The 18,837-nt window shown below is 42.4% G+C and overlaps 1 protein-coding gene and 1 pseudogene across 3 annotated transcripts; one reads left to right on the top strand and one right to left on the bottom strand.

Annotated features, from left to right (window-relative positions):
• Positions 1–1,244: 1,244 nt before the first annotated feature.
• LOC112077520 (NLR family CARD domain-containing protein 3-like) lies at positions 1,245–10,047 on the top strand. 3 transcript variants are annotated; one of them, XM_070441730.1, is made up of 8 exons: positions 1,245–3,061; positions 3,146–3,363; positions 3,817–5,562; positions 6,730–6,898; positions 7,107–7,277; positions 7,457–7,507; positions 7,740–7,832; positions 9,419–10,047. In XM_070441730.1, the coding sequence occupies exons 3-4, from the start codon at positions 4,928–4,930 to the stop codon at positions 6,764–6,766; spliced, it is 672 nt and encodes a 223-aa protein (XP_070297831.1). In that variant the 5' UTR covers positions 1,245–3,061; positions 3,146–3,363; positions 3,817–4,927; the 3' UTR covers positions 6,767–6,898; positions 7,107–7,277; positions 7,457–7,507; positions 7,740–7,832; positions 9,419–10,047. The 3 variants fall into 3 exon arrangements, 2 of the variants coding, with proteins under 2 accessions (XP_070297831.1, XP_070297830.1); XM_070441729.1 differs by having other exon boundaries at positions 7,740–10,047; XR_002895429.2 differs by lacking the exon at positions 3,817–5,562 and having other exon boundaries at positions 7,740–10,047.
• A 349-nt stretch (positions 10,048–10,396) lies between these two features.
• LOC112077521 (meiotic recombination protein REC8 homolog) lies at positions 10,397–15,055 on the bottom strand (annotated as a pseudogene).
• Between the last annotated feature and the right edge of the window lie 3,782 nt (positions 15,056–18,837).

Genomic DNA, 18,837 nt, shown 5'->3' with positions numbered 1-18,837 from the left:
CCGTGTATATTGGTTTGCTTTTATTACCTTTTCATTTGTTTATTTTTATTCTCGTATTACTGCGACACCTTCCCGCCCACAGCAAGAACAAGGTCCTCCGCTCAGTCAGAACACATCTTTCTCCTGTAGTTTGACTCAGTTATCAGCATCTCCATCCGGAGCAGCAAAGGCATCAGTACCAGCATCCTTCGCTACATCTGTAACATTTCTTTAGACAAGGTAAGAGAGCAGCAGCACAACACATAACATAAGATACACGACTAACTGCACTGCAGTCCAGACGAGAAATCCAGTAACCATCAATGCAGTGTACTTACCAAACAACCACCAGCACCAGGGAGACCGTCCACTCTCCTCCACACCTGCAAAACCTTCTATCTCCACAATAACTTTCCAACCCGCTCAGCCAGCTTTTGAAATGCTCCCATCCGGACTGGTATTCGTTAGGGATAAACGGTGCAACATTTTTCTCCAACATTTTACATACACCCCCTGATCTAGGCCAGGTATCATATCAAGGCAGCCTATTCTGCCTAGCTGTCCTGGAAGTCCGCCTGTAGTTGTCAGCACATGCCTGTTCGTGCGGGTTCGGGTGTAGTTAACAAAACGTTGCTGGTTATGAATAGATATAGTTAATCCATGAGGTCTGCTTTGCATCAATTATGACTGAACAAATAACAGTGGCAACAATGCCATAACCATCATTCCTGGCTCGTGCCTGGAACTCAGTGTGGAAACCCCTCATGGGGACTCCCAGGAGGTTTGGTATGGATGTTACAGTACCTTCAGTCCAGGGTGCGTTACGCCATATGCCTCCCTTCACTCTGCTCCTGGGATCCCTCCTGAGTGGAACCTAGTAGCTGCTCAGCGGCTAAATCATGCATAGTTAGCGTGGAACTCATACTAGTCAGGTGCACACGTGCCTTGCCAATCTCCTTTAAGGATAGGAGTTAAACGTTCTGTTAGGCCAACACATCCACCAACATCTCGGCTACTCTCTAGTTTTGATTTAGGCCATCTACTGGCCAAGTGCCATTAATTGGTCACATTACTGATACAATCCGCCTCTGGCAAGCGGCCCATAGTCAATTCCTCGCCCTATACCCGGTAACTGCAACTGTAATTACCTCCATATGCCTTGACACCCCATGGTGCCTCCTGAGGAGAGACTTTCCTGGAAATACCAGTGCCAGGGTCTTACAAAGGGAGGAATGGGTTTGACATGGTAAAAACTCCTCTACTTTTTATCCAGGTCATTACGTTTGTCCTCCCTGTTGTGAAGGTTTGAAGTTCCCGGGTGGCAAGGAGCCCACCTGGTACAAGATGTATAGAGGGAGAGACCAGAGGGTTTAATTTTTTTAATATATATTCTGTGTGTACTCATGTTGTTGTGATGACACCCTTGGGGGTGTCAAAAGGGGGAATCTAAAAACCCCACTGATGTTTTTTATATTCTGTATGTAATCATGTTGTTGTGATGACACCCTGGGGGGTGTCAAACGGGGGAATCTAAAAACCCCGCTGATGTTTTTTTTTTTATATATTGTTTTGCATAAAAATTATACATTTTATTAAAATAAATAAATAATAATAATAAAAAAATTAATAATAATATCCTCCTGGTTGAAGGTTTCAAGTTCCTGGGTTCAACGGCAACCCAGTATATGGATATATAAGTTGGTTACACCCCATGAGGGTGTAAAATGGGGGAAATTGTTAGGATTTATGTTTATGCACTATAGCCGGGTAGCATATAGGTTGAAAATGAATGTTGGTTTGTTACACACACACACAATACAGAGGGGGGGGGGGTGTGTGTGTAGGTGTGTAAGGACTGACCACCACAGGCCATAAAAGCTGTGGACAGTCTGGAGAGGGGAGGGGTGCATCACTCTGGGCCAACCAGGATGGTGAAGAGACAGTTCAGTACCATATTAGGAATTGTTTGAGTAAAGAATCATGGGGGACACAGGACGGAGGTGCTCTACCCAGCAGCCAGATGTGGACAAAGGAACGYGCCAAGGGGCTTGGACAAAGGGCCAGCAAAGGGGGGCAAAGTCTAAACCAAGCCCAGCCTCTACTGTGATAGGCCAACTGGACACGTTGAGAATAAAATTGTCATAGTATAAAAACTACTATGTGAGTACATTCCACAGTTCTCTGTTCATCCTGCGCGGTGATACAGCGAACCCGTATATACGAAAATTGCATTTACCATTTATCGTTTGAGTTTAATTAAAATACTTAAAATATATTCGGTGACTATGAAGCACATTTTGTCCTGATGCCAGATTTGAACTGACGCAAATCTCTTTCAAACTCAAATACAGAATGTAAACTCTGGTATTTAGTAAGCTGTAATTATTTGAATAGGGACCAGCAGGAGAGAGCAGACTCACCTGTTCCCAGCTGTGTGTCCATGGAGAGTGACCAGTCAATAATAATTCCATTAAACTTCAGTGAGAGAGTCTTTCCTACTGAACAGAAGTGAGTGGCTCAGGTTGTATTAAGGTATTTTGGACAAGCTTTACTGTATGACTTTGTGAAAGGAACTTTAGAAGTATAGATGCCCTCTTTAGTCTAATCTAATGAATAATAGGATACAGAGTGTAAACAGGAAACTTTTGTGGTGTTTCTATATGGGGTTATCTTTAAAACCAACTGCCCATTCACTCATGTTTACAGCAAACCAGGTGTTGGGGCTGTTGGCTGTTTCAGAAATGTAAGCACTCTCAAATTTGCAGATGGAGCTATGGATGGAAGGACTGACAGATCACGAGATCAACATGATTGCTGTTAACATAGTTTGAAGCTATACGTTGTTTTATTACAAAGACTCAAATGACAACAAAAACATAGTGTACCTTTTAATGGTGTTCATAGCTAAGGGTACTGTTGTGAGTATATAAATGATTGTGTTCACCTATGTGAGTGCTATAAAGAGGTGTGTATATAGTTACCTGTAGTGTCTGTAACCTTGTGTTTTGTCTGTACATTCCAACAGGAGGGATCAGAGTCTGAGACTAACAGTCATCAAACAGACCTGGCATCCATAGCCAAGGTGTGTTTTATAGTCACATATTATTTATTGAAATTCAACAACAATTCAAATGCTCTCCTCTGATTTGATCTTTATCTTCCTCAGTTGTTTGAAGACAAGTCCCTCTCATATCTAAAGTCTCATCTGAAGAAGTATAGAATAATTGTGTGTCCAGATTACCCAGGGTCAGTGGGAGGATGAGGAAGTGATGGATGCTGAAGATTAGGAGCAGGAGAGCAATGCCAGCAAAGGGGCTCTGAAGCTCACAATTCATGTCCTGAAGAGTATGAACCAGAAAGAACTTGCAGACACACTGGAAAAAAGTAAGAGCTATCTATTTTAATATTGATTTTATATCGACACAGAGTTGAGAGAATTCCTACACTCTCGCATTCACTGAGAAATACCAGCATATTAGAAATCAAGAGTTGTAGGAAGCTTCATCTGTGTATTCTGCAGTTTGCAAAGAGTTGTTGGATGTCATCAGAGATTTCCAGTTTATTTGAATGGTCTAGAAATGTTTCAACCCTTGAAGCTGCTTCCCCACAGTTTTCAAAGCATATATTTGCCCCAGATTCTTCTCCACAACTGTTAACCAAGGTATGGAAATACTTCCAATTGACTATTAAAGTTTGTCTCCATGAAAAAAGAATGACAGCATGATTCACATATTTATAAGCGAGTCACTTTAACTTATTCATATGCTAATAAGTAGATTAGGCCACACTTCCTACATGATGTTAACATTTTAATATGAAATACTTATGCATTGATAGGTCCCTATGGAGAGCTTGCTTTGTGCCAACATAACCTAAAATCTCATCTGAAGAAGCGGTCTGAGTATTTGTTTGAAGGAACCCAACATTTCTCAATAAGATCTGTACCGAGCTCTACACAGAGGGTGGAAGTGGCAAGGTCAACAATGAACATGAGGTGAGACAGATTGAGATAGCATGCAAGAGACCAGACACACAAGATGGCAATCGAATGTAATGACATCTTGAAACCCTTACCTGGACAAGACAAGGATATCCGAACTATGCTAACAAAGGGAATCACTGGCATTGGAAAAACAGTGTCTGTGCAGAAGTTTGTTCTTGCCTGGGTGGAAGAACAGGCAAACCAGGATGTCCAGCTCATTTTTTACTCCCTTTTCAGGAGCTGAATTTGATGGAGGAAAAGAGTTAGATGGAACTTCATCACTTTTTTAATTGAGATCACAAATCTGGAATCTCAGACCTCAAGAAGTACAATGTTGTATTTGTCCTTGATGGTTTGGATGAATGCTGTCTTCCTCTAGATTTTGAGAGCAAGACCTGGTGTGATGTTACAAAGCCAACCTCAGTAGATGGCTGTCTTACAAACCTCATCCAGGGAAACCTGCTACCCTATGCTCGCATCTGGATTACCTCCCGACCTGCACCAGCCAATCGCATTCCTTCAGAGTGTGTTGACCAGGTAACAGAGGTGCGAGGGTTCAATGACTCACGGAAGGATGAGTACTTCATCAAGAGAATGACTGATCCAAACCAGGCCAGAAGAATCCTTACACACATGAAGTCATCAAGAACCCTCTACATCATGTGCCACATTCAAGTGTGCTGTTGGATTTCATCCTCTGTTCTGAAGAATATTTTAGTTGAAGCAGTGTGGGAGATGCCCAAAGCGCTGACTCAAATGTGCACATACTTCCTGATGTTTCAGACCACACAGATGAATCTGAAGTATGCTATAGAACAAGAGATGGAACCACCATTAAATCAAAAGATAATTCTGGAATTGGGGAAGCTAACCTTTCAACAGCTGGAACAGGGCAACCTGATCTTCTAAGAGGAAGACCTGAGAGAGTAGGGCATCGATGTTGGAGAAGCGTCAGTGTACCTCAGAATGTGTGCACAGATCTTCAGAGAGGAGTGTGGGCTGTACCAGAGAAAGGTGTACTGCTTTGTGCCTCTGAGCATCCAGGAGTTTCTGACTGGTCTGTATGTCTTTCTCATGTTCAACAACAACAATGTAAATCTGATGGCAGAACAGGAAACCACACCCAATGACCCTCTGACGTCCAATGAATTCTCTGCAACCATCCTCCATAAGAGTGCAGTAGATAAGGCTCTGAAGAGTGAGAATGGACACCTGGACCTCTTCCTCAGCTTCCTTCTCAGCCTCTCTCTGGAGTCCAATCAGACTCTGTTAAGAGGTCTACCAACACAGACAAGAAGCAGCTCACAGAGCCATAAGGAAACTGTAGAATACATCAAGGAGAATCCCTCTCCAGAGAAGTGCATCAGCCTGTTCCACTGTCTGAATGAGCTGAATGACCATTCTCTAGTGGAGGAGATCCAAAGGCACCTGGGATCGGGAATTTTCTCTAAGGCCAAACGTTCACCTGCAGAGTGGTCAGCTCTGGTCTTTGTGTTGCTGACCTCAGAAGAGATGCTGGATATTTTCGACCTGAGAAAATACTCTGGTTCAGAGGGCCTGCTGAGGCTGCTGCCAGTGGTCAAAGCCTCCAGAGTAGTGCTGTAAGTACTGTGAAACCTCAAATGTATTTATAAAAAATAATTGATGTACTGTAAGAGAAGCAATCTCACATTGTTATGTCTTATTTCATATCGCCATACTAGTTTCGAATGTATCACTTGTCACTTTAAACAATGCCAATTTATATGTTTGCATACCCTACATTACTCATCTCATATGTATATACTGTACTCTATACCATCTACTGCATCTTGCCTATGCTGTTCGGCCATCGCTCATCCATATATTTATTCTTATTCATTCCTTTACACTTGTGTGTAAAAGGTAGTTGTTGTGAAATTGTTAGGTTAGATTACTTGTTAGATATTACTGCATGGTCGGAACTAGAAGCACAAGCATTTCGCTACACTCGCATTAACATCTACTAACCATGTGTATGTGACCAATAAAATTTGATTTTGATTTGATTTGAATAATCTGTTGAAGTAAAGTTTTTAACAGTTTCATTACTCCATGGTTGATTTCTTTCCACCTGTCAGTTTTAAGTCTTCAGCATTATTTTTGTCATCATTTTCTTGGAGATCAAAACAGAGATACAATTACTGTAGTTTGTGACACACCTATGTAGACTCTATATTACTGTAGTTTGTGACACACCTATGTAGACTCTATATTACTTTAGTTTGTGACACACCTATGATAGACTCTATATTACTGTAGTTTGTGACACACCTATGTAGACTCTATATTTCTGTTAGTTTGTGACACACCTATGTAGACTCTATTACTTAGTTTGTTGACACACCTATGTAGACTCTATATTCACTTGTAGTTTGTGACACACCTATGTAGACTCTATATTACTGTAGTTTGTGACACACCTATGTAGACTCTATATTACTGTAGTTTGTGACACACCTATGTAGACTCTATATGACTGTAATGGCATATTATTTGTAATCAGAAGCTTGTGTAGCTAATTTTATTTACAATGATGGCCTACCCCAGCAAACCCAGACCAATTGTGTACCACCCTATGGGACTCCCAATCACAGCCAGATGTGATTCAGTCTGGATTTGAACCAGGGACTGTAGTGACGCCTCTTGCACTGAGATAAGGTGCCTTTAACACCACTCGGGAGCCCTAATGGTTTGATACTGTAAAAACTCAAATTAAAGCCATGTCTTTGTCTTCATTTCTTATTCAGACTGATGGGTTGCAACCTGACAGAAAAAATGCTGTGAAGCACTGGCCTCTTCTCTCAGCTCCTCTCAACTGAGAAAGCTGAACCTGAATGATAATGATCTGCAGGATTCAGGAGTGAAGCTGCTCTCTGCTGGACTGAGGAGTCCACGCTGTAAACTGGAAGTTCTTACGTGTGTACAATTGGAGTGTAAAGTATTATGTGACATAACACATTTTTTTAATAAACATTGTATGTTTGCATGTGAATTAATTGTCATAATGGCTTAATACCTTTGTGAAATAATTTGTCAACTGAATACCGGTGATCATATTTGACATGGGGTGCAACTATGCCACTAGGTGAGTCCAAATCATTCATTGAATGTTCTCTTCCTGCAGTTTGTTATTATGTGGAATCACAGAGGAAGGCTGTGCTTCCTTGACCTCGGCTCCGAGGTCAAACCCCTCACACCTGAGAGAGCTAAATCTGGACTACAGTCACATAGGAGACTCAGGAGTGAAGATTATCTCTGCTGCACTGGAGCATCCAGACTGTAATGTAAAACTCAGGTAGAAATACAATGTGTGGATGTAAAATTGGCATTTTAGTTAAATAAGGTATGTGTACAAATCATTGATTGCTCCTGACAGTTCTAGAACAGTATAGCCCTCCTGTTAAGGTGTGTATTTTCCACACTGAACTTCAAACACATGCTGTTTGTGTCACTGTGAATCTCTTTCTCTTACAGTGTGAACAATAATGCAGAGCACTGGTTCAAATCTGTCCTGAAGAAATGTAGGTGTGTAATTATGTTTGTTGTATAGACCTGACCATCACAAAAACACACACACAGTGAGTTAAGAGAGATCACATTTAGAAGGAGGTATTCTGTGAACTCCCTTGTCAGTTATTTCATTCATAAATAGTAAATTGGATCTCATGATCACTATCAATCAAACATATTTGTCAAAATTACACTAAAAACATATAATTATTTGTAATGTAATTAGTCTATCTGTCTCCCCCATCAGATGCCTATGAGCTGACACTGGACCCAAACACAACCCACATACGCCTCTCCGTCTGAGGGGAACAGAACGGAGACGGGAGACAGAGGAAAAACCGTATCCTGATCACCCAGACAGATTTCAATGCTGGCCACAGGTTTTGTGTTGACAGAGGAGCAACCATATCCAGATTAGTGTTGCTGTTATCTAATACATGTATGATATAGGCTACTGCACATTACGCACGACAGACAAACATAAAAGCCCATAGATGTAGCTAGCTATATGCTCTCTTAGGTAAATAAATGAAACTAGTGTGAACTGTATTACTGTACTGTATTATATGGACTGGAATTACGCACATTGTTCAAACCACGATAAAGCGGAAGAGAACATGCGATTCGTGTGCAGCACATGCGGCCTACAAAGTTACAAGTATAGGCTAGTAAATTTGATTTACATTTCGAAATATAATAGGGCCTATTTGTATAATTAGTAGGCTGACACATATATACCTTTCATAATATTTCCCCTAATGTTATTAGCCTTCCTCCTCTTTCTCCATTGTTGCTTCGTTCCTTCCTTCGCTTTCAACAGTTCAATTAAATACTTTTCGTTGTCCTTATCTTCATCATTCTAATGACATCCTTGAATAATATAGGACTAGAATTAGATGCAGAATGCTTTCACTTCGCTTCACGAAGATTGAATGGTAATGAGTCTGAATAAATAACTGATATAGCCTACCGCTATCGCGCCCATTTGCTCTTCTTTCAAACTATCCATGAGTTCTATTGGCTGCTGTATTTAGCAATCATAAACATATAATGCCCAGCAAGGTATTTTAGTCTAGTTTTTCCTGCGTGGGATTGGAAGAGCTAAGGAGCGTTTTTTAAGGAGAGGCCAGCCGAGCACAGGTGTGTGCGTATTGCGCAAGAGACAAGGGCTGTACTATAAGTTAGACTCTTACTATGCATAACCCATTTTTAATTAGCTAAATATAAGGCTATTACTGCATTGAATGTATTACCTGAAAGAGGTAGGCTAGGACATCTATATACAGGGCTATATATCAATCTGGAACAAGATGATCTATTTTGGATGCAATTTGAATGGAGTTGATGGAGAGAGAACAAGACTGCGAGAGAGTGCTCGCGCGTGCACTGATATAATGCAATGACGTTTGAGTGATAGGCTGTTTTAAAACTGCAGCTGCAATTGAAAAAAAGTATAATCTTTCAAATTAAAAAACAAGGTGACCCCCGAAAGCCAGATGGAGGCTGGAATGTGATAAAAAAACGAGGCATTGGTGTTGTTTAGGACCATGTGGACACCTCCGAGCGGACAGGTAGGCTGTTTGGAGAGTCCTCTGGTATGTGGACTTTAAATAACAGATTCACTGAGTCCCTCTACCCAGGGGGTTGGGTTGCTGTGGACTCCATACAAGTGTCCTGTAACCTGGCAAAACACCATAGTCCTCAAGGGATCTGTGAACATTTGAAATGTTTTAAAAACATTGCAACACCAATTCATGTCATCTCCTCAATTCATCTGATTATATTCCAAAATCATGTGATACTAGTGATGCATCATATGGCAGGTATAAGAAAGGTGGGTTTTCTCACAGCTCCAAAAAAAGTTATCCAACATTGTTATCCAATATATCACAGTTCAGTTTCCTCTCTTAACTCTCAACACATAAGTGTGCATGCAGAATCTAACAGCTATATAATCACTCTGTCCATCCTGATCTTCTCTCCACTGGCACAGAGAAGAGCTCCCTCTCTGTCCTCAACATGCTGAAACCCTCCAGTTTGTCAGAGATCCCCTGCTACAGCCCAGGAGAGCAACCTCAGGCTGGGAAACATACCAGTCCCACAGGCCTGGCAGAGCCTGAACAGAATGATATACAACACTTTTACATTCTTTATTATTGTATTCATTACGTTACTCTGAGGACTATGTCCTGTCATGTGAATGAAAGAAAATTACACCTGAATCTGTGGGGAAGTTTTGTAATCCATACATTTGTAACAGTGTAAATCATCTATAAAAATATTATATTTGATTGTAGCATCCCTTGATTTATAGCCATTAATTATGAGTGATTTACACAGATGTACACAATAGACAAGTACAGGTTTTAGGGTGTTTGTAGCATGCTGTACTACAGTACTTATCTTACTAAAGACATGTTTTAAGATTTGTACCATATTTCTAAAGTGTGTTATCTCTTCCTCTGCTATCACTAAAAGGCGGTGTAGCATGATGTAATGCAGTACCAGTGATGTTCTGTACACTGTATCTGGTTTTGTCTTACTAAATAACTTCCTGAAGCTAACACTGTGGTGTCCCGTGTCCTTATTAATACAGCATTGTACCAACGTTTAAAGTGCATGAAATGTGTAGAGTTAATGTCCAACTACTGTTAGGCCATCTCAGTGTACAGTACAAGAGATGATTGGTGAAAACTCATGTGCTATAGTCTATATGAGCTATTACTCATTCAATTAAATGTTTTTCTTCCAACTGTGGTTAATCATGAGTACATTTCATTGTACATACAATTCTACTTTTAACTCCCTTTAGATTTTGACTTGGGTCTGTCAGACACAAACACAGCACAGAGAAATAGTTTGACATGTTTATTCACAGAAACAAACAGCTGTTACAAGTTAAAAAAAACACCACCACTGAAACACACTGAGCCCTTTATATGTCAGCATAGGCTAAGATTAGACTAAAATACTGCAGAAATAGAAATGGTGGAAAAGTCATTTAAAATGCTTAAAAGAGAAATGTGATATTGAATATAAAATTCAGTCTATAGTCACATAATATAATAAGAGACTACTGATATAAAAAACGACAAAGCAAAACCTGCTTTAAAATTTTAAAAACTTTAAACTTTACAAAATGTTCTGTGTGGCTCAGTTGGTAGAGCATGTCATTTGCAACACCATGGTTGTGGGTTTGATTCCCACTGGGGACAAGTACTAAGACATGTGTACACTTGCTACTGTAAGCTGCTCTGGATAAGAGTGTCTGCTAAATAACACACAAAAATGAAGCACCTAAAATACGATTAGCAAAGAGGAACAGGTCAACTGTTGTCTCTTTTAGTTACCAGACTCAAACTATCTGTGTGTGAGATCTATTTGAAAGTCATCTTTGAATAAACAGTGTGTGTGTGTGTGTGTGTGTTTTACACATTCTCATTCCCCTCCTCATAGTTGGGTCCAGGTGAAATGATGATGTCACCATAAGGTTCATCCTGCTGCACACAGAGTCTCCTGGCAGTTACCATCTCTGTAGAGAACACACACACACCTGACTGTTACACACACACAGAGTATCCTGGCAGTTACCATCTCTGTAGAGAACACACACACACCTGACTGTTACACACACACACACAGAGTATCCTGGCAGTTACCATCTCTGTAGAGAACACACACACACCTGACTGTTACACACACACACGCACACATCTGCATTGTCTTACCCAGTAGGTTCCAGAATGAGTGAGTGACTCTACTGCGTTGGGCCAGTGGGGGCAGCAGAGGGAACAGCAGCCCTTCATGATCCTCAAGAGGCTCTGTCACTGCACTAGAGAAACACACAGAAAGAGGCGGAGTGAGTTCTTTAGAAGAAGAAATAAAACACAAGAAGAAGAAATAAAACAAGAAGAAGAAGAAATAAAAACGGAAGAAGAAATAAAAACGGAAGACAAAATAAAAATAACTATAATTTGATGATGTAATAGCTAGATTATTACGCCAGTAGTTCTGCTGATGAATCAGCCAGGGGTATGTCCTCTGCCTCTCTCTCAAGCGGTCCCTCACCCTCCTCTGGAATGTCCTTCAGTTTGGACACAGACCTGGGGACAGGAGACCTGAACACAACCCAATATGACATTATTAGGTGTCAACTGTATGTAACTACCAGCTGCACACAATATACAACTCTCTCCCTCCCCTCTTCTCCTCCCTCTTTCCTCACCCTCTGCTCTCGGGTGTGTCCAGGGGGGAGTTCTCCCGGGACATGTCTCTATCAGAGACCTCCAGGGACAGCGGAGACCGAGCTGGAGGAACACACAGAGTTAACATCTATCGTGAGATGGAGAGGGTGTACTGTCTGCAAGATGACCAGGCACATGTCCCTATGTCCCCCAGCCTTATATGAATGATCTATGGAATTAGACTACAGTATTGTAATATCTTACTGGAAACATCATGCTGGGACAGGCCTGACTCTGCCAACTCTCTAGGTACCTACACACACACACACACACACACACACACACACACACACACACACACACACACACACACACACACACACACACACACACACACACACACACACACACACACACACACACAGGGATAATTGTTGATATCATCATTGTCCAGTTATTAGGTGCACACGTGTAGTCACCTAAAAAACTGTTTAATCGTGCCTCACCTCTTTTGAGCTGAGCTCTCCATCCTGCTCTCTGTCTCCCTCCTCCTCTGCCTCCATCACTCTCTCTCTATCCCTCTCTCTCTCTGACTCCGAGTCTGTCTCTGTCCTCCCTACCAACAGGGCGGAGCCAGTGAGCGCTGTGACGACCGCCACCTGTTTCCATGGCAACAGCAGCTCTGGAGGGAGGGCTGAGGAGGAATGGAGACCTAACATTATCTCAGTGTTGATTGAAGGCTGTTAAACAGTGAGAAAGAGAGAGTATGAGTGTTGATACTCACTGGTGCATGGGTTACCAAGGAGATCAGCTGGAGACACTGTTCGCTTAGAGGGACCACTGATTACAACCTGGAAAACACACACATCTTACTTACTCTCACACTTTCACTAACTGATTGACTTGTTTATGAATACTTTGTTAATTATTACAGTTTTGCGTGTATAGTTGAAATGTGTGTGTGTGTGTGTGTGTGTGTGTGTGTGTGTGTGTGTGTGTGTGTGTGTGTGTATGTGTGTGTCTGTGTACCAGGGGCCTGGTCTGTATGAGAGTGTTGTCTATCTGTTGCTGCAGTGCCTCCTGGGTAATCTGTGTTTCCTGGTCGATGAAGAGCAGCTGCCTCCTACGAGGTTGCTTCACTGGGGGAGTAACATCCTGTAGGGTGGGGCTATCTCTCCATCTCTCCCTCTCTCCAGCCATCCCTCGCTCCTCTGGTTCACCGGGTGTGGAAGGGGGCAGAGGGACAGACACTGGGGTCCTCTCCTCTGCCAGTGCGGCAGGCATCTCCATGGGCAGCTCTGTCTCCTCGCCAGGCAGCACCGTGGGGTCCTCGCTGGATAGGGTGGTAGACGGCAGTCTGACAGAGGAGACAGCGGGAACCAAAGTTACTGTGTGTGTGTGTGAGTGTGAGTGTGTGTGAGTGTGAGTGTGAGTGTGTGTGTGTGTGTGTGTGTGTGTGTGTGAGTGTGTGTCTGTGTCAGTATACATTAACCTACCCAATAAGGGATCCAATGAGATCTCTCCTCCTCTCTATCTTTTCTGCTCTTTCTCTTTCTACTTCTTGTTCACTTTCTCCCACAGATTCTCCTTCTCTCTCCCTCTCTTCTCTCTCTGGGCCCCTCTCTCGCTCTGTCTCCATCTCTCCTGAAACACATACTCATTTTTAACTCTGCCCTGTGTATAGGGGGCAGGGACAGAGGATAATTTACCTGTCACTTACCCTCCGGGAAGTGATCTAATTGGCCCATTAGCAAGTCAATCATCCCCATGTTTTGATGTGTGACCTCAGTGAGCTCCGCCCCTTCAAACTGCCAGCGAGAGAGTTAGGAATAGAGAGAGATGGTTTAATTGGAAAGTTAGTTTGATTGACAGCTGTTCTGATTGACAGGCGTACCTCTGCTGAGGGGATGGTGACGGGTTCAGTCTCTATCAGAGTGATGGAGTCTGGAGACGCTGTGATACCTGGGAATGAACGAGGGATAAGACCATAAACAACAATAAAGGAAACACAATGGATTACCATTTAACTCATGACCACTCTTCCTTTTCTCCACTCCCCTTAATGTAGTAAACTCCCCCTCCCCCCCTCCTCTCTCACCGTCCTGAGGGGGAGTACCTGGACTCAGAAGCAGGGGGCGCTCAGGAGTGGCTTCTCTCCTAAACTCTCCACCCAGCTGACAGACAAGAAGAGGAACAAGAGATTAGAGAAAGACAAGATGTGTCATAGAACACAACACCACCACACACACACACACACACACACACACACACACACATCACACACACACAACACACACACACAGCACACACATCACACACACAACACCACACACACAACACACACACACACACAACACTTGAGACACAGTCTGATGTACCTTGTATTTAGTGTGTTGGGGCTGGGCATTGGTGTACCCAGAATGTATTTCTCCAAAGAAGGGGTTCGCGGCCCACTCACTTTCCTCCAGGAGAGACCAACACGTCAGGGAGAGAAAGGGCGTGTCTAAGTAAGAGAGAGCGAGAGATCCTAATTCATGGCAGCCCAATTTGTGTCAGTGCACCTCGCCAGACGCCTCTCTCTCCACCAGGAAGAAACATGAGACTTGAGAAACTGGCTTTGTTGTACCCACCTAATCAGACTCATCCACGTCGATCTTCTGGGCGGTTCTGGTCTTGGCTAGTCTGTCCAGAATGTGCTGGATCTCCTCTGGAAACACACACACTAAATAGGTCAGAGATCAAACTGTTCTGTCACCCTACAGGTCAGAGGTCATAACTCTTCTGTCACCTCTACAGGTCCGAGGTCATAACTCTTCTGTCAAAACTACAGGTCAGAGGTCATAACTCTCCTGTCACCCTACAGGTCAGAGTCATAACTCTCCTGTCACCCTACAGGTCCGAGGTCATAACTCTCCTGTCACCCCACCAGGTCAGAGGTCATAACTCTCCTGTCACACTACAGGTCCGAGGTCATAACTCTTCTGTCACCCTACAGGTCAGAGGTCATAACTCTTCTGTCACCCTAACGGTCCGAGGTCATAACTCTTCTGTCCCCCTACAGGTCCGAGGTCATAACTCTCTGTCACCCTACAGGTCGAAGGTCATAACTCTCCTGTCACCCTACAGGTCCGAGGTCATACTGTCCACACTCTGTCTTTCCACACCTTCTATATTCCCTACATGTATAATATCCTCTCTCCCAACCTTCCCTTTTCCTTACTCACCTCCCTTTCCCCTCCTTTTACCCAGGAGCATCCCACACTGGCGGTGGTAGACGATGATGACACCATATTGGAGCTGGGAGGAGAGGTAGAGGGAGAAACGGGGGCGGGGGCAATCCCGGCAGAGGGGGCGGGACTCGCACCAGCACATAGTCCATGATGTCATTACTGTAGATGCACAACAAATGGGAAATGGCATGATGGCATCAGTGTAGACTGCTATAGCACAGGGCTCAGAAAGGAATGATTACAAACAAAATGTAACGTGCGAGCTCTATATTTATATACAGGTGGCGGCAAAAAAGTATTTAGTCGCCACCAATTGTGCAAGTTTTCCCACTTAAAAAAGATGAGAGAGGCCTGTAATTTTCATCATAGGTACACTTCAACTATGACAGACAAAATGAGAAGAAAAAAATCCAGAAAATCACATTGTAGGATTTTTTATGAATTTATTAGCAAAATTATGGTGGAAATAAGTATTTGGTCAATAACAAGTTTATCTCAATACTTTGTTATATAACCCTTTGTTGGCAATGACAGAGGTCAAACGTTTTCTGTAAGTTTTCACAAGGTTTTCACACACTGTTGCTGGTATTTTGGCCCATTCCTCCATGCAGAATCTCCTCTAGAGCAGTGATGTTTTGGGGCTGTTGCTGGGCACACGGACTTTCAACTCCCTCCAAGATTTCTATGGAGTTGAGATCTGGAAGCTGGTAGGCCACTCCAGGACCTTGAAATGCTTCTTACGAAGCCACTCCTTCGTTGCCGGCGGTGTGTTTGGGATCATTGTCATGCTGAAAGACCCCAGCCACGTTTCATCTTCAATGCCCTTGCTGATGGAAGGAGTGTTTTCCTCAAAATCTCACGATACATGGCCCCATTCATTCTTTCCTTTACACGAGATCAGTCGTCCTGGTCCCTTTGCAGAAAAACAGCCCAAAGCATGATGTTTCCACCCCATGCTTCACAGTAGGTTATGGTGTTCTTTGGATGCAACTCAGCATTCTTTGTCCTCAAACACGACGAGTTGTGTTTTTACCAAAAAGTTATATTTTGGTTTCATCTGACCATATGACATTCTCCCAATCTTCTTCTGGATCATCCAAATGCTCTCTAGCAAACTTCAGACGGGCCTGGACATGTACTGGCTTAAGCAGGGGGACACGTCTGGCACTGCGGGATTTGAGTCCCTGGCGGCGTAGTGTGTTACTGATGGTAGGCTTTGTTACTTTGGTCCCAGCTCTCTGCAGGTCATTCACTAGGTCCCTCCGTGTGGTTCTGGGATTTCTGCTCACCGTTCTTGTGATCATTTGACCCAGGGGTGAGATCTTGCGTGGAGCCCAGATCGAGGGAGTTATCAGTAGTCTTGTATGTCTTCCATTTCCTAATAATTGCTCCCACAGTTGATTTCTTCAAACCAAGCTGCTTACCTATTGCAGATTCAGTCTTCCCAGCCTGGTGCAGGGTCTACAATTTTTGTTTTCTGGTGTCCTTGACAGCTCTTTGGTCTTGGCCATAGTGGAGTTGGAGTGTGACTGTTTGAGGTTGTGTGGACAGGTTGTCTTTTTTATACTGATAACAAGTTCAAACAGGTGCCATTAATACAGGTAACGAGTGGAGGACAGAGGAGCCTCTTAAAGAAGAAGTTACAGGTCTGTGAGAGCCAGAAATCTTGCATGTTTGTAGGTGACCAAATACTTATTTTCCACCATAATTTGCAAATAAATTCATTAAAAATCCTACAATGTGATTTTCTGGATTTTTCCCCCTCATTTTGTCTGTCATAGATGAAGTGTACCTATGATGAAAATTACAGGCCTCTCATCTTTTTAAGTGGGAGAACTTGCACAATTGGTGGCTGACTAAATACTTTTTTGCCTCACTGTATGTTTTCAATTGTAGAACACTAATGATAGCTTTACACGAAAGCAAACGTTTTTCAATGACAAACAGGTAAAGGCAAACCCTCTCTTACCATGTTCGTTGGACATTGACTTTCAGGAAATCTTTTCGTGGGATCTTTATCCCTTTGGTGGCAGCCAACCTAAAATCACCACACAACAGATGGACATTCCCATCATTACAGACAAATGGATATCAGCAATCAGATAGCTGGCCGGCCTTGCTTCTACTCTGTTTCACTGCACTGATATGGAAAAAACACTGGAAGCGGTATGATTGGACAGTAATGTCGACCGGAAACCTTTGAAGGGCTCTGATTGGACAAAAGTTGCAGAGCGAGCGCTAGCGGACTGCGAGGCTGGCGTGGAAATCAAACTTCTCTTTCAAGCTTTCAGACTGAAAATCTCTCCCTTCTTCTCTAATAATTTCCGAGACGTTTAAACGTTTTTCATTTTATGCGTCTCAGTTTAATTCTAGAGCGGCATTCATTGATGTGTATCTGTTGTCAATGAGAAGAGCACAAATGTTTTCTTTATGTTTCCTATGTGTTTACCTGGTCTATCATTGTTATGTCTGGTTGTTGCACCTGTTCTCCTTTACATGACCCCAGACACTAGCAGCTAGATTTAACAAAATTAGAAATATCAGAAAACCATTTTAGATAAATAGGATAGGCCTAACTAATATTATAATAGTGTTGCATTATTATAATATAGTTATGCAAGGTAGGCCTACTACATTCGTCTTTCATGAAGTAGTCTAGGCTGATTTAGCTATTGATCATACACTAGGCTAGGTAGGCATGATAAGCAGGTAATAGTCTAAATAGGCAATGCCGTGGAGCTCGTGTAGGATTATGAAAAAGTTACAAAAACATAATGAGAATCGAATGATCTATTATCCCCATACGTCATTAAAATTGCTCCTTCATCCAAATGAAACGGTTCTAGCCGACATATCAAATATCAAACGCAATCTTATAGCAACTTGGCCTACTCACCATATTGTGGAGAAGCACCCTGTGTGACGATTCAAAACGCTTGGGGAGAAAAACATGACTTGTTCCTTACAAATTAACGAGCTAAATAAATCTAACTTTTAATTGAAATATTGAATTTAAACCGTTAGGCCTATGTCTAAAATAGCATTTCTCGTACTGACTGACCTGACCAAGTGGATTTAGGAAAATAATGTATCTGATGCATATACACTATCACAACTGCCAATGAGAATCGCTGCAAAGAACTGACAGAAGTTGGGCGTGTTCGTTTTGCATGGCCCGGTATCCTGGGTTGGCGGATTTTGCATATTTTAGACAATTTTAGACAATCCATTGGTCCTAAAGTGAAATATCCCAACACCAAGTGCACCGGGCCATGCAAAACGAATACGCCCTTTTACAGACACGGTTTACCATCGTCTGGCTCTTAACCAATAGACTGGTCAGACACCTGTTGACCTATTGAAGTGATGGGCATAGGGGAATCAATCACATTTTACTCATCATATTTTCAATTAATGTGAATATTATGAACGTTGAAGTTAAACCACATTTCTCAAACCCCGACTCATTAAGGAAAATCTTCTTGATCTTTTAATAACTGAAAATCTTTTTTTGAGCATTATCTCATTCAACGATGGTAAGCAGCATTTTTTTTTCACTTGTCAATGAATGCTGACCCAGTCATCTATAGGCCTAGATCTAGGTGACCAAAAACAAAAAATGCAATAAACTGAAAATAGACCTAAGACCATGACAAGCCTATTATAATACATTCTCATTAAAACAAATGATCATGATCTTGAATTTTGTTAAATAGAAAGCTTAATCATGGTCTTTGAAACCCATCAGAAATGTTTTAACGATTTATAAACTACCATGGACTATAGTGGAGGCTGGTTGGACGAGCTATAGGAGGACGGGCTCATTGTAATGTCTGGAATGGAATTTATGGAACAGTATCAAACATATGAATCCACACGTTCCATTTCAGCCATTGCAATGAGCCCGTCCTCCTATAGCTTCTCCCACCAG

Source organism: Salvelinus sp. IW2-2015, unplaced genomic scaffold (assembly GCF_002910315.2).
Source record: "Salvelinus sp. IW2-2015 unplaced genomic scaffold, ASM291031v2 Un_scaffold4646, whole genome shotgun sequence".
Lineage (NCBI taxonomy): Eukaryota > Metazoa > Chordata > Actinopteri > Salmoniformes > Salmonidae > Salvelinus > Salvelinus sp. IW2-2015.
Note: the sequence above shows the minus strand (reverse complement) of the source record. Positions and strands in the feature narration are given on the sequence as shown.

What these genes read in the sequence shown, in the direction of transcription:
- LOC112077520 (XM_070441730.1), top strand. Translation starts at nt 4,928, where the DNA reads ATGTGTGCACAGATCTTCAGAGAGGAGTGTGGGCTGTACCAGAGAAAG. An exon ending in AAAGCCTCCAGAGTAGTGCT is followed by an intron (nt 5,563 to 6,729) that starts GTAAGTACTGTG and finishes TTTCTTATTCAG; the next exon opens with ACTGATGGGTTGCAACCTGA.